The sequence below is a fragment of the Hyalella azteca genome, unplaced genomic scaffold, assembly GCF_000764305.2.
Source record: "Hyalella azteca isolate HAZT.00-mixed unplaced genomic scaffold, Hazt_2.0.2 contig14421, whole genome shotgun sequence".
Taxonomy (NCBI): Eukaryota; Metazoa; Arthropoda; class Malacostraca; order Amphipoda; family Hyalellidae; genus Hyalella; species Hyalella azteca.
In genome coordinates, this window is record NW_025944307.1 from 75,499 (window position 1) to 92,399 (window position 16,901).

Below are 16,901 nucleotides of genomic sequence, written 5' to 3' on the forward strand. Positions count from 1 at the left end.
TGCATGGTGGGAAGCAAATCTATCTTAAACGTACTTATATCTCAGCATGAATATATCGAGTACAATCAAAACTCATTCATACTCAGAGCGTCAACGATGGAGAGTCTCTTCCGCATGTCGGCGACACGAAACATCTTTGTTTAAGCGGCGATAAGAAATCTGGTACCATGGCCGAGTTGCACCATAGCTTTCAGGAGATTATAAACATCGTACCTTAGGTTCGCTGCATGTTACATATTCTTAACTGCCCGCTAGTCTTCATTTTAGAAGACATTATTGTCATCTTTTCTTCCGGTCTTGTTCTTGCCTCTTCAACCACAATATTCCAGGATCAGTAATTATAATCAAATTCGAAATTAAAGCAAATCATAACTAGATAACAAATGCAGGGAAATATACTGACTGCTCGGGACTCCCAGGGATCGCAGAGCCCCTTTGATGCGGGATGATACCCAGCACCCCCGTGGGGACAGGGGTGTTAGGGATGACATCCAGCACCCCCGTGGGGACAGGGGCGTTAGGGATGACACCCATCACCCCCGTGGGACAGAGGCGTTAGGGATGACACCCAGCACCCCCGTGGGGACAGGCGTTAGGGATGACACCCAGCACCCCCGTGGGGACAGGGGCGTTAGGGATGACACCCATCACCCCCGTGGGACAGAGGCGTTAGGGATGACACCCAGCACCCCCGTGGGGACAGGGGCGTTAGGGATGACACCCAGCACCCCCGTGGGACAGAGGCGTTAGGGATGACACCCAGCACCCCCGTGGGGACAGGCGTTAGGGATGACACCCAGCACCCCCGTGGGGACAGGCGTTAGGGATGACACCCAGCACCCCCGTGGGGACAGAGGCGTTAGGGATTGCAGATTTAAATTTATATAGTTTTAAAAAACACACAATAACGCATAACGCATAAGCGTTTTTTCAGGGCGATTGATGCAAAAGCGACCTTGGTTTCCTAATTATTCGGCCTTTAAGATGAACCTCTTTATAAACAATATACATCGAGGCACATAGAAAAACACAGCAAGTGTGTCATTATACAGACACACTTCTTCGTATGTAACTCAATGAGGCGGATGGGAAATATGGCGGGATGTCGTGCGAGATGCACGAGTATCGCCGACTCGCTCATTTTATTATTCCCTATCTAAAACATTTAGACCTGCAGCAAATGCTGAACCCAATGATAGTAATACATAAAAACTGTATAGGCTCATTTAATAAATAAAATTTAAGAAACACATTCAATCATCCAAAGCTAAGTAAATCGATACAAACAGAACACACAAGATTTAAACCTAATTCAGATGGGACAAAATTGTAGAAATATTTACGTTCGGATGGCAATGGAAGGACTCTCACAGAACCTTCATTCAAGTCTCTACTGAAGGCCAACTTGGCAATGAATGCAACTGAAGATTTTAAAACACAGCACTTAAAAGAATACCAATGAGGCAAGGTGGGTTTTTCATAGAATAACGTATAATTACTTCTAATTACGTCATCAGAAGTGAAATAATATAAATAGAGATGGAGACAAAAATAAAGATTAAGATTGCACACAGTACAATGAATGCTGTAGATAAAATTCAGAAATAGGATAATATTCCCGATTCCTTCTTGTTATTGACGGGATTACTTCGAGCTTTGGTTCGTAAAAATTCCAATTATAAATTCTTGTAGGAAACGCTAAATGTACAGTTCATAAAAATGCACTTTAAAAACATCACAGTACAGGCATTTGAAAGAAAAACACGACAGTACTGCAATAAGAAACTTCCTACGAAAAACTTGATCAAACATAAATTGTACGAGAGGAAAAGACGAAGAAACTCTCATTTGTGAGAACTTCGTTGCCGTCGTCACAACCAGAACGACGATGGATTCGATACGACGATATCCCATTCAGGATACTAGTCAGGGTGAAGTAGAATTAGGTATTTACTCAAATATTTAATTCATAGTTACACAGTTACTGAGTACACTGAACGCTCATCAGCAACTTAATAGAGAATAAGTGTAGATATGTTGAGTAAAGGAGGTCATCATACTGTACCTATGAAGTACCTAGTTTATGTTCGGAAGATGTTCATTAAAATAAAACATCTATTATAACAGCAGAATAGACACAAATCCAAGAAAATCATCGGGCCAGGGCTACCAACTGACCAGCAATTATAGTTACAACTCTTTGATACCAGCCTGCCTCCGATTCAAACTCAGCTTCTGAATGCAAAGTAGAACAACGGCCAAAAGAAATTAATTAATATTCATGATGATAAAAGAATACGAAATATTACAACAGATATATATAAATTTAAATAGATAGTTATGAAGGAATACGGAATGGTATAATAGTTGGATGTATGCAGGATCGATTACTACAGCAAAGCTGAGTAGACCAAGCGACCATTTCATCCAACGCTGATCATTGATTATCAAGAAGAAAACGCAACATGCTTGGAACGGTTGAAACTAAAAAGTAAAAAGCAAGAGTGCAAGTAAATACAATGAGCAAAAAGTTGAAAGGTTCAGTTGAAAAAGGGGAGTGGAAAATTTCTCAGAAAAGTCACGTCGTCGCCGATCACAAACACATGAAGATGGTTCCTCGCCCTAGACAGATTAATTGAGTTATTTACATCCCATCCGATACATTAGAAGATTTTCGGTATCAGCTTTTCACAAAAAATAATAATAATACAAATCAATGAAGAAATTAACTCGAGAATACCGTAGCACAACCAAGAGCCAGATCATTTAAAACGAAAAATGCAAAATGAAAATACAAATGGCACTCAGGCTCTGGCCACTTACTATCATCCTCATCACCCAATACTAATAAACGTAGGGTTAGAAAGAACAATGATCGTAAGATGGTTATCATTGAACGACTAAAATGAATTGATTATTGATGAAAATGTTACTCAGAGCAGCGATGCTTCGTCACGCCACTTAGATTATTCGAGGTCGCATGTAACTGCACAAGTAGAGAAAATTCTGTTGTCATGCAGCAGAGGCTCCCAAACGTTTCAACTTGTTCCCAATTCAACTTATACAAGCATTATACCTTAAGTAAAACCTGGCAAATCTGATGAACCAACGACTCATTCCTTTCACACCTCCATTACCTCCGAAGGGTGGCAATTCACCTCCAGTTTGGGAATGAAATAACTCTCATTTTTGATCAAAATGAATGAGTGGTAAAGAGCTTTTGAGTTGTGGTAGAGAGGTGTTCAGTTGTGGTAGAGGTGTCAAGTTGTGGTAGAGGTCTTCAGTTGTGGTAGAGAGGTGTTCAGTTGTGGTAGAAAGGTGTTCAGTTGCAGCAGAGGTGTTCAGTTGTGGTAGAGAGGTATCCAGTTGCAGCAGAGGTGTTCAGTTGTGGTAGAGAGGTTATCAGTTGGTCCTGAGCTGGTAGTCGCCGTCCTGGGTGATGTAGCGTACCCACGGCAGCGCCTGGTACCCTGACTTCTCGATGATCTTCAAGTATCTCACCTACGAACAAACAAATAAACAGATATTGTCTGTAGGAGCTTATATCAACTTAAAAACATCTACATTAATTACAAACTTGATATGGAGCATAAAAATAGTACGAAAGAGTTCTAAAACATGAAGTTCTAAAACAGCAGCCGATGTCGAGCATATGTGAAGCCGAAGTGCGCGCGCATGAGATATTCTTTCCCGCCCTGTAATGCAGCACGGCTTATTTATCATCATTAATTCTGCGACGGGTGGAACGCGTTCAGATATAGTGTATGTTCTGATAGTTAAACTTCTCCTATTGTTAAAAGATTTTATCAGATTGGCTAATATAACATCTTGCCAACTTGTAACTAATATTTAACTCGATGAGACAAAAAAAAACATAACGGGCCACAACCCTAAACTTAATGACTCGTGTTCAGCATATGTGCAAACATAATGACTCGTGTCTCAGCATCGATATTGCGATACAGTAAGTCGCAAAGGTACAGCCACTAACAGGAAAGCTTTTGATGGTCCAAACAATGCAGTTCTTCTCTGGCGTGTACTTGACGCTACCAACACTCGTCTTGAACTTGGGGGAGTCGGCGTCGTTGGGCACAGGAATGATGATCTCGACGTTGTTGGCTGTAGAGCGCCGCTTGAACTGAGACTTCGCCTTCACCATGTACTCGACGCGGCTGTGCGCGTGCCGCTCGATCACACTCTCGATCCAGATCAGGGGCTTCACCTGCAACAGCTTGCGTTAGTGACGGCAGTTCGTGGCATGAACGACACAGAAAATTCAGAGCATAATTAAACCAAACAGTTTTAAACTTCAATGATGTAGGGGGACTGAAAAAATCTTCAATTAAAAATACCCCATATATTAAAAATTTTTGGACCATTCTTGATATTTTAGAGAAAAATTGGAGATAAATAAGAATTTAAAGGAGTCAGGTAGCAGTAAGCTATTAACGTACGTGAGTGTTGAGGCGGTAAGACATGAGCTCAAACTCGCCGTCGGGAGGGATGAAGGAAATCGTGCGGTCGTTGTCGAACCTGTCAACCAAAAACGCAATGGAGCAAACGAACTTTGGATGATTTACCTATCTAGATAACCAAAATACTACTGAACGTAATAACTACAGATCGTAATTTCTTCAGGTAAAAGTGCAATAATAACGGTTACTTTCAAACACAAATGACCAATTCAAACACCAATGTGCAAACTTGATAGTAAACAGCATTATTTTAGTAATTCCAAAAATACGAGCCTTCTCATGGCACACAAAAAAATGGAACAAACATTTGTGCTTGCAAGAAAAAATAATCCTAACAACTTGTTTGAATAATTTGTCTGCAGTTCCCAACATGATCTTAAAAAATTCCTCAATGCTGCGAAGAAGTACAATGGTTGTATAAAAAGTTAATCAAATCAACTCTTACTAGCTCAGAATCAGTTATAGTTAATCAAGCGATCTATATCTCTACGCGAGAAAACTTCAAGAATCTCTTAAAACCTTTATGTAACACTAACAAACTCGATAGAAAGACGGCTCAGTGGCTTACAGACCAAAACCTTTATTTAATACAAACAAACTCGATATGAAGACGGCTTACAGACCAAAACCTTTGTGTAAGACTAACAAACCCAATAGGGAGAAGGCTGACAGACCACAAAAAGGTTACTGAAAGCATATAAATTCAGCAAATTTGAATAGGAAAAGAACACTTTCGTAACAAGATGTAATTCCGTAACTAATCTTTGATGTTTCATTCACATGGAGCTTAGGCATCTATACAGAATTTCCCCAACAGCCTCTTCTAGCCTGTATTCCCTAAGGCTTAGGCAAGGCAACTAGACAGAATTTCCCTAATACCCTGTCAGTTTCAGTTGCCTGGGCCAAGGGCAACCAGACAGTGTTGTGACAATAACCTATTAGTTTCATTTACCTGGAGAGGCGGACGCACTGGTGGAACTTGACGTCCTCGAGCTCGACACTCTTGCTCTTGCCGCGCCCTGTGCTCTCAAACAAGACCTGCACACAGGACAGGGTTAGGCTAGTGAAAGACTAACAAACCCAATAGGGAGAAGGCTGACAGACCACAAAAAGGTTACTGAAAGCATATAAATTCAGCAAATTTGAATAGGAAAAGAACACTTTCGTAACAAGATGTAATTCCGTAACTAATCTTTGATGTTTCATTCACATGGAGCTTAGGCATCTATACAGAATTTCCCCAACAGCCTCTTCTAGCCTGTATTCCCTAAGGCTTAGGCAAGGCAACTAGACAGAATTTCCCTAATACTCTCTGTCAGTTACAGTTGCCTGGAGCTTGGGCAACCAGACAGTGTTGTGACAATAACCTATTAGTTTCATTTACCTGGAGAGGCGGACGCACTGGTGGAACTTGACGTCCTCGAGCTCGACACTCTTGCTCTTGCCGCGCCCTGTGCTCTCAAACAAGACCTGCACACAGGACAGGGTTAGGCTAGTGACACTAGTGGCAAGACAGACTAGTGAACTGAAGTTTTATAGCATATACAGCTAGGCGAGATTGTCGACACATTATATGAACTGAAGTTTAATAGGACATACAGCTAGGCGAGATGGTCGACACATTATAGGCAGGATTCAGGAGTTTCACTTTGAATTTTTATATGGTTTAAAACCAATGAAATAATATTGCTTCCCTGTATTTCGAAGATATTTCACAACCAACTTTTCTACAGAAATTACTTCTTAGTAATGAGTACATTTCGAGAGACTGTTTGGTGCTCGGGCAAACGTAATGTAACTAGTCCATGCAAAGAGACCATTCGATGTTATTACATACACTGTTGGAAAAAACGGTGATAAAACGGTCCCACTGGCGTTCTAGTGGCCGGTCGCCCCGTGAAAATAAACTGTTTCGCCGTTTTTATCAGATGTTTTACGGATTTCTAGTGTAAAATTAGAATAAAAACGGCGACACAATGTTTCTTTTCACATGCCGACCAGCCACTGAAACGCCGGTAATACCGTTAGCGGTAATTTTTCTAGCAGTGTAAGAATACTTCAAGCACTAGCATATATATATCGAAGACACGAGAAACAGGTTGTCAGATACCCTGACCTTGTAATTTTTCTAGCAGTGTAAGAATACTTCAAGCACTAGCATATATTTATCAAAAGCACAGGCAAGTGGTTGTCAGATGCGCTGACCTTGTCGTTGAGGCCGAGCCTGAGCTCAGGCATGCCTGAGAGGTACACCCTCATCTTGATGCTGCCCACGATCTCGGAGCGAAGCACGTTCCCGCTCGAGTTAGCCTGCACTTAGCCATCATATATTAACTATAAACTGAACAATTATCATCATCATCATTGTAGAAATGGCTCGAGTTAATAACTAGACTAATTGTTAAGTGGCTAATAGCTAAAAGGCGCCAGAGTTGGTATGCATGCAATAAATTTACATCAATTAAAAACTAAACAATTTCGTTCACGTCACAAATACTCTAGGTGTAGTTCTCAGAACGATATTGTTCAATGGCAGTTGTTGATAAAGAAACCAGGTCAGCAGACTTTTTGATAATCCTAGTAAATACAATAATTTTGTCATTATTGAGGGAAGTAGGAGAAGCGGCGTGTGGCGATAATGAAAGAAATGATTGACATTTAAAGATGATTATACGCAGCATTCATAACAACGTGCTCACTCATCAGAGTTGCTGGGATAAAGCGTGCCGCGTTTACAAAAGCAATCACTGACAATGCACAAAAAAATGTTTGTGGCATAGAAACCTAAGATCCAACGGGTATCAGTTATTTTGGTATTGCTATGCAGTATAACTACTTGAATTTCTACTTATATTTATACTTTTCAAATATAATTTATACTTTGCCACGAGTATAATGGTATCGCATGTGCTGTGGGCGCCTCCAACAAACGATATGGCATAAAGACAAATTTCCAGGACATGCATAAGTAATTTCTTTCCTGACAATACTGCCACCCTATATAAATAGAGAGAGCTTATGGCACCCGTTGACGCCCTAGATTTAGGCATTTAAAGATGAATATCTACGGAATGCATAAGCGAATGCTTTCATAAAAATCTATAGAAATCGATGTTTAGCAAAAATATTTCTAAAGGATTTCTTCTTTGATGCTACCTATATAACTAGAAGAAGATTCCCGCACCAGCAGGTTGACGCCCTTGATTTAGGCATTTAAAGATGAATATCTACGGAATGCATAAGCAAACGCTTTCATGAAACTTTATAAAAATAGACGTTTAGCAATAATATTTCTAAAGGATTTCTTCTGCCATGCTATATAAATATAAGAAGGTTACCGCACCAGCAGGTTGACGCCCTCAATAACGTCCAGGAAGACCTCGTTCTTGCGGTACTTGATGCCCTCAGAGCGCCACGACACGGCGTTGGTCACGGCCATGGGAGGCCGCGGCGCCACCTCCAGCTTATGGCCCTCCTGGGTAATGTACCTGACATCAATAGCAATGGCAATAATTATACAAATATTACACTTTTTGATATACGTGAAATATTGTTTTTGTTTGTACGAACTCCAGGGTGATGTACCTAACACCAAAAAACAGGAGCAATCCAATATAAATACGATTTGCATCAACACAAAATATTGTCTTCACTTCTAATGCAACCTTAACCATCAACAAAATCCTGTACTAAATTTTAGCTATTTTTTCATTAAATACGTAACTGCAACGTTTAAGAGCAACTAAAATGTAGGCAAAAAACGTGACTATGCATTGTCAAGGTTTCTTGATATTCAGTGTTAATCAAATTAAAACATGGAGAGATATAGTGTCTGTGAAGCATCAATAAGACCTTAACGGCCCAAAGTATTTGAATAAACCATCAAGAAATTTTCATTTAAATTAAAAAATAACATTTTGATCAGAATAGAAAAAAAATAAACAGGAACTGTACAAGCATATGTTCAACAACACTTGCTGGAACTTATTTACACTGGATATTGGACACTGATAATAGCAAAACAATAGAAACTCACTCCTGCAGGATCTTCGAGTCGGTGGTCTGAGGATATCCAAAGTCCAGGAGCTCATCAAGCAGCTCGTAAACTATCACAAAGTTGTCTCTGATGCTTTCCTCCTCCAATTCCTGATCATCGTAATAAATTATCAGTTATTGGGAACTTGCAATCAAAATATTCAGGTAACTTGCAATCAAAATATTCAGATAACTTGCCATCTAAATTTAAAGGAAACTTGCAATCTAAATGTTCCAGTAACTCTTCCCTTGTTTCACAAATGAAGGGTTTTAGCAGAATCGCTATTTACACTTTGAAAATCAATTAGAATTTCAAGTTTGAAGTATAAATGACTATAAAAATATTGCAAAAGAAGAAATAAAAACGAAGTATATATATTGAATATGATAAAGGTTTCCATGATTATGGTAGCTGTAATGTAGGACTTGCCTTGAAATACTCGGAGCAAACATTGACAAGTTTGTGTAAGAAGGAGAAGACCATCGTCACATTCGCGTTGATTTGAGTGGATGAAACCACATACAAGTTGCTCACTTTCACGAAGCAGAATGTTGCCTGGTCCGTCTGAAAAACACAATGTTGTAAAATCATGTCAATTAAAAGTTAATGGATGACACCACATACAAGTTGCTCACTTTCACGAAGCAGGATGTTGCCTGGTCTGTCTGAAAAACACAATGTTGTAAAATCATGACAATTTGAAGTTAATGGATGAAACCACGTACAAGTTGCTCACTTTCACGAAGCAGAATGTTGCATGGTCAGTCTGAAAAACCCGTAATGATGTAAAAACAAGACAATTTAAAATTCTAAAACTCAATTTAAAAAGACAGCATAAATAATGAAAAATTATAGCCATCTAAATTTAAAGGAAACTTGCAATCTAAATGTTCCAGTAACTCTTCCCTTGTTTCACAAATGAAGGGTTTTAGCAGAATCGCTATTTACACTTTGAAAATCAATTAGAATTTCAAGTTTGAAGTATAAATGACTATAAAAATATTGCAAAAGAAGAAATAAAAACGAAGTATATATATTGAATATGATAAAGGTTTCCATGATTATGGTAGTTGTAGTTGTAAGACTTGCCTTGAAATACTCGGAGCAAACATTGACAAGTTTGTGTAAGAAGGAGAAGACCATCGTCACATTCGCGTTGATTTGAGTGGATGAAACCACATACAAGTTGCTCACTTTCACGAAGCAGAATGTTGCCTGGTCCGTCTGAAAAACACAATGTTGTAAAATCATGTCAATTAAAAGTTAATGGATGACACCACATACAAGTTGCTCACTTTCACGAAGCAGGATGTTGCCTGGTCTGTCTGAAAAACACAATGTTGTAAAATCATGACAATTTGAAGTTAATGGATGAAACCACGTACAAGTTGCTCACTTTCACGAAGCAGAATGTTGCATGGTCAGTCTGAAAAACCCGTAATGATGTAAAAACAAGACAATTTAAAATTCTAAAACTCAATTTAAAAAGACAGCATAAATAATGAAAAATTATACACTGAAGAATATTGCCTGGTCTATCTGGAAAACCCATGAAATTTTATTCACTTACAAGAAAATTTAAAATGGTATAATTTGATTCAAATTTCTTCATAATTAGTGAAGAAAACTACCAAAAGTGATGCTATACACAAATGATTATAAAGGACAAAGCTATTGCAAACACTGTGAGCATTAGTAGGAGCAGAAGAATTATAGATAGGTAATTCTGACACAAATTTTGAAATGTATACTTGAATAAAATTTAAATTAGCTCTAAAAAATCATACCAATTAGGTCAGATAGCACTTCCAAAAGATGAGTTAACAAAGCATACAAACCTGGACTATTGGGGCAAGTTGGCCATCATCTTCCCGCTCCATGACCAGCGGCATGAACTTCTCTATGGCAGACATGTCGATATCCCCACGGTAATTCCGGGATATCAACACCTGAATACAAAAACCTCCAAATTATTCCAATTTCAGGTACTTGCGTTAATTATAGACATGAAAATGTTTTGCAGAATGTAGCCACGTCAAGAATAACATGAATGAGAAAAAGACCCTTGTCATCCAAACATAGGTACCTACACACCATCTCTATGGCAAAAAAGTTAATGACCACCTCTTTAGTAATAATAGTGATAGCAACATCTGAATAAATTAACATTTGAATGATTATTTTCCCTAAAAATAGACTAAATACCCTACATCACAAAAAAATTTTCCTTCAATAATTAGAGGTAAATTTTTAGGAAAAGCAGCTAACTTGCATGTAATTTGCAAACATGGGGTTAAAGATCAAGGGTTAAAAGAAACAAAATGACTTGTTGGAGCTAATGAGGATTGTTTGAACAACAATTTGTATTTTTGTGAAGAAAATTCCAAGAAACAATTTAGAACTATATTCTTGAATTAAAAATAAATTCAATGCATTGCTAAAAATATTATTTTCAGGCATTAGGTTATGGATATACTCACCTTGCCTTTAACATCTAGAATATATATTGCTGAAATAGACATCTTCAATCTTCAAGCTAGTGCAGAATATTGAGTTATTTAGTACTTTACTAAGCAAACTTCAAACTAACACCTTGATTAGCAGCATTCACAATACACTCAAATCCTGGATTAAAAAGCAGAATTATTAACAGACAAATTACTCAGTATAAACACAAACAGTGATTAAATTCTAAAGCTTCCAAAAGCAGGTTACAGAAGTTATTTGATTGCCATGAAGATACCCATTCCTATTTATTGCCAGTTGCTGTAGAGAGACTGGGTTATCAATTATAAAAACCAATATCTGTGATTAAATTAGCAAGCATTCAATTATGCTTGGCTGCATTGGCAACCGGAATCCAGTATACATATACCATCAAACGAGGTAATAAGGGACGGTTTTGAGCATTTTTTGTTAATAACTTCTTATAATGAAACATTTCATAAATGAGTTTAGGCTTATTTTATAGCTCTTTGCAAGATGTATCGTATGGCATCTTAAAAAAATTCCATATGCTATTTGTTAGGTGGCAGATCAAAATAAAAGTGTAATAATTACCCCTGGGAAGTGGGTAATCTGGGACACTTGAAATAAATCTTAATTTTAAAACGTTTGAAGCATGCAGAGTGTACCTACTCATCCATTACTAACAGTGCTCTGAAGTTCTCCTCTTTGTTTGTAGATGATGCAGATGTAGAATAAATGACATTTTCTGTGATTTTCACTTGTTTTTCATTTATTGATATATTACTATATCCATACATTACTGTATTATTAATGTGATACCAGTACCGTAAAATGGGGTTACTTTGACCGGCGGGGTAACATTGACCACTTTTTGTTTTTTTAACAAAAACACCCAAAACTCAAAAACGATTTGACATAAGAACTAAAAAAGGCAACATCGCGTGAGATATACCATCGGTGCTTTCCAGTGATTGACTAGTTGCTGCAATTAGCGGTACGAACCTGTATGTCAATGTCAGGACTACTTTCCCGACATCCTCCTGGCCAGCAAAATAGACGCAATCAATACCTAATAACAATGCGAGCCGGTACGCCTCCTGGATACAGCAATAACAACGCGATATTACTGTATCCACTCAGAAATCGACACGGTCAGACACCAGATTTCAAGGTCACTTTCCAAGATGGCACGACCGCTTGGCCAGACCAAGCAATTCACGCCACTCAGAAATCAACACGGTCAGATACCAGATTTCTCGAGCCCCCAAGTGCTCAATCTCACATCAGGTCGAATGCTCGGCCAGAGCCGACAAAAAGTTGGCAACTTTGTGAAAAATCGCCACCAAGCATTGCTCGCCAAACCAGGATTTTGGGCTCAGTTCCTGGACGGCATGATTGCTTGGCCCCAGCAAGCAAATCGCGCCTCCAAGAAATCGAAATCCAGAATTTTTGATTTTCGAATCAGACACTTTTGGGGCATGATTTTGTCAGCTCAGAGCCGACGTTTCACACCCCGAAGATTCCCAGAGCATCGTCACATTTCATCGTCGAAGATTCACAGAGCATCGCCAAGTTTTTGGGGTCACTTTCCCAGATGGCACGATTGCTTGGCCAGGCCAAGCAACTCCCACCATCCAGAAATCGACACCCAAAATTTTCGATTCTCGAATCGAACACTTTCGGGGTGTGATTTTGTCGGCTCAGAGCCGACGTTTCACACCCCGAAGATTCCCAGAGCATCGTCACATTTCATCGTCGAAGATTCACAGAGCATCGCCAAGTTTTTGGGGTCACTTTCCCAGATGGCACGATTGCTTGGCCAGGCCAAGCAACTCCCACCATCCAGAAATCGACACCCAAAAATTTTCCATTTTGCCATGCTTCCATCATCAACCATGGCTGGCAGCGTGTCTGTGACAGCACTAGACACCACTGCCAAGGTCTCCACAGAGCTAGACAACCGTCGCACTTGTCAACAATCGTCCGCCAGGCTGCCTCAGGCAGCACCAGCCACCGGGGCACTGCTGAACCAAGCCAAGTCCAAACAGCGAGGAGAGCGGAAACCATGCTCTCCTAGAGGCGCCAAGACACGAGGACGTCATGGGAAGACTCGGGGAAGCAATCCCAAGAACTTCCCAAGATGACCCCTCAGAGTCGCCACCTCTCCCTATAGAAGTTTCTACAAAATACCATTGCCTGCACAAAATTTTTTATAGAATTTGCCTGGCCAGGCCAAGCAATTGACCCAAAATGCCAAAATTTTCGAAATTTGGGACTCAAATTTTTTGAGTCCAGTTTTGAAATGGGTCAACACTTGTCATGTCTAGCCACGTTTTTGCCACCCCAAAAATTTTTGGGAGTCCATTTTACCTTAGGGTAAAAAGTTTGCAATATGTCAAAATCCAGAAAAAAGTCGCCACAATTTTTGGGGACATTTCCCCAGAGCACCATTTTGAGATGGCGTGTTTGCTTGGCCAGAGCAGATGTTTTTGACCCATGTCACCAGATTTACTTTCAGGGTAACTTTTCCTTGACAGCACGATTTTGCTTGGCCACAGCAAGCAACTCACACCCTCCAGAAATCGACACCCGGCTTCAAAATTTTTGGGGTCACTTTCCTGGAGGGCACCATTGCTTGGCCGCAGCAAGCAATTCATGCCACTCAGAAATCACCATGGTCAGACACCAGATTTCAGGGTCACTTTCCAAGATGGCACGATTGCTTGGCCAGGCCAAGCAATTCACGCCACTCAGAAATCAAATTCCAAAATTTTCGATTTTTGAATCAAACACTTTTGGGGCATGATTTTGCTTGGCCTTAGCAAACAATTCACGTCCCCAAGATTCCCAGAGTCTCATAACATTTCTCAGAAAACCAAGTTTTTGATGTCACTTTTCGGAGGGCATGATTTTGCTTGCTGCCAGCAAGCAACTCACACCCTCCAGAAATCACCACGGTCAGATACCAGATTTCTCGAGGCACCAAGTGCTCCATCTCAGAGCATAGTGACAAAGCAGAGAATTTTTTAGACTTCCCCTCAGACTCAGAGTAGGTCGAATGCTCGGCCAGAGCCAACAAAAAGTTAGCAACTTCGTGAAAAGTCGCCACCAAGCATTGCTCGCCAAACCAGGATTTTGGGCTCAGTTCCCAGACGGCATGATTGCTTGGCCCTAGCAAGCAAATCATGCCTCCAAGAAATCGAAATCCAGAATTTTTAATTTTCAAATCAGACACTTTATACTGGATACAGTAATATCACATTAATAATACGGTAATTAATGAATATGGTAATATAATATCAATAAAGGAAAAACCAGTAAAAAACACAGAAAATGTCATTTATTTTAAATCTACATCATCTACAATGAAAGAGGAGGACTTCAAAGTACTGTTAGTAATGGACGAGTACACTCTGCATGCTTCAAACGTTTTAAAATCAACTTTCATTGAAAGTGTCCCGGATTACCCCATTTCCAGGGGTAAATTGGGGCGGTTTTATTTTGCATCTGGCACCTTACGAATAGCATATGGATTTTTTAAGATGCCATTGGATAGCCCTGGCAAAGAGATATAAAATGAGCCTAAACTTGTTTCTGAAATGTTTCATGGTGAGAAGTTATTAACAAAAAATGCTCAAAACCATCCCTTTTTACCCTGTTTGATGGTATTAAAAATTCATCATTTGATGCATGAACAATTAGACAGACAATTAGTTTTATCGATAGATAAATACGCTGCAAATAGGACCAGCACTTAAAAAAGTAAGCAAGAGCTTTTGTGATTTTAATGCTCAATTTTGCTAAGGTTATATTGACCAAACAGTGCGACACTTAGCGGCTACCCAATGCACGTGTCAGTTCAATGGCTTAGGACTGAATCGACACTCCTCCAAACACGCTTGCGGACTCAGACGAACAACCTAATTTTTCTCTCAAGCAAACCCAGTCATACAACCTTCAATACTGAAGGGATCAGCTTGAAATTTGAATACAAGTATGTATTATCATTGTCCTGCAATAGAAATAAATACCGATTGCTCTATAGTCAATAGAGTCTTCAAAACGACGAAATAGTTACATTTTAAATATTTAGATGAGGATGAGTGAAATCATCACAAATTCGGACAGATTGTAAAAAATTGTTTCTTGTTTGCTGATCCAAATATATTGTAAACATCCATCAGAAATTGTGCAAGTGTTAAATATAACTTGAACTTAATATACCATTCATATGATATGCAGCAAACCATTCCAGTTCATTACGACTAACAAATAGATCGTCCATGATGGAAGAAAATAAGTGACAGATGAGGCTTATTGAATTGACTCATATCACAGTATCACTCAGTAAATAATTATAACATCAAATCTTTTTTAATGAAAACATGAGTGTTGATTTCAACATATAACAAATATACACACCTTTAGAATAAAAATGAGCTAAATGCATAATTTTATTTATAATTTTAATAATAATTGACAGTCAAATGACATCAATCAGTTGCAGACATGCATTTGTGGAAAATGTTTGTGTTATTGTACATCATTTGCTCCTCCAAATGTCCCCAGCAGTGTGCATCACATTGAACTTGGTTTGGAATTTGGTGTTGTCTTAGTCGTGAGATGCTATTCCTACTTCCTACCGTTTAGTTTGTTTGCTTAATTTAACTTAAAGACAAATTGTTAAGGAACAAACGCTTCTTAAAGTTAGTAATCTAATTGAATATTTTGGGAGTCTGTTGCAACGTTTACTTAATTGAACTTTGAAGTTGGTAAATAAAATGGACATGGTAAATTTTAAGTAGTGAGTACAAATTTTCTCAGAGTACCTAGTGGTTAGACTTTCAGGTTGACCCTAGGTGGATCAAAATTTAATATATGAACCTTCAAAATTAGAATTCCATCCTGCGCCATGGTCATAGGAAAGCCTTGCCCTCAGGCTCTATTGGCCTAATAGCATACTCAATTACAGAGAAACAGCTCATGCAGTCATGCTCTTCTGAAAACACAGTTGGTTTGCCTGGTACAGAGCCCACCAGCCCCACCTTGACTCTCAAACTGAGTCTCAACTCTCAATGCAACATGACCCATGAGTGGCCAGTGGAATTCTAGTAGGGTAAACGTGGTATATTCGACACATTAAGGATGCATCGAGAAATGAAAAACTATAAAAAATGACCATATGCGTTACTCGAGTTCTGTTTGCTTTATGTGACTCTCAAAACACCGCACTAGGCACCAGCAATGATGAAACGTCACAAAATGTTGCCATATTTAAAAGCCTTTGAAATGCAAACCTACCAAATCCCTATATTCCAACACTGTGTGTGACTATATTAGGCACGTGGTGAGACGTATTCCGACCGTGCTTCAAATTGTACTAATACGTAATTCCAACATCCACGTGTTCGAATTCCAATTGCTATGTGAGCTGTATTGGAATATGACACGGCATAGTGGCAAACCAAAGATTTTTTAGAATCAGTTCATTTTTAATTTCCTCATTTATTCAAGATTTAAACCAGTTTCTTATAAATGATAATGCTGGTATCCATGTACTTTGCTGGTCTACTTATAGGACTCAAAAATGAACTTGAGGGAGAATCTAAAACAACTCTCTGCTTTGCCACTATGTGACACGGCTTTGAATTAGAACACTGTTGAATATTGAGCACTACTTAATTAGGCTTCTAATTAACAGTTATTAAGCTTTTAATTAAAAATTTTTTAATTTTTGCACACAGCTTGCCGCTTGGAACAAGCTGTGTGTGTCCAATTCAAGTTTTCGGAATTAGTTTTTATGTGTCTAAATCTGTTTCTCAAATTAATCATCTATTAATTTATTTACCACTTGAAATCAGCAAATACAAGTATACTTAAAGGATTCCTAATATATTCACAGACATATTTAAAAGTCTCAA

At 38.9% G+C, this 16,901-nt stretch overlaps 1 protein-coding gene across 1 annotated transcript; it reads right to left on the reverse strand.

Moving 5' to 3' along the window:
- Positions 1–1,210: 1,210 nt before the first annotated feature.
- On the reverse strand, positions 1,211–11,161 carry LOC108666618 (AP-1 complex subunit mu-1-like). The gene is given in 11 exon segments (XM_018153530.2): positions 1,211–3,549; positions 3,651–3,695; positions 3,992–4,222; positions 4,455–4,533; positions 5,860–5,945; positions 6,681–6,785; positions 7,819–7,963; positions 8,512–8,621; positions 9,601–9,735; positions 10,350–10,460; positions 10,992–11,161. Coding segments are annotated over 11 exon segments (1,236 nt in total). The 5' UTR covers positions 11,034–11,161; the 3' UTR covers positions 1,211–3,402.
- Between the last annotated feature and the right edge of the window lie 5,740 nt (positions 11,162–16,901).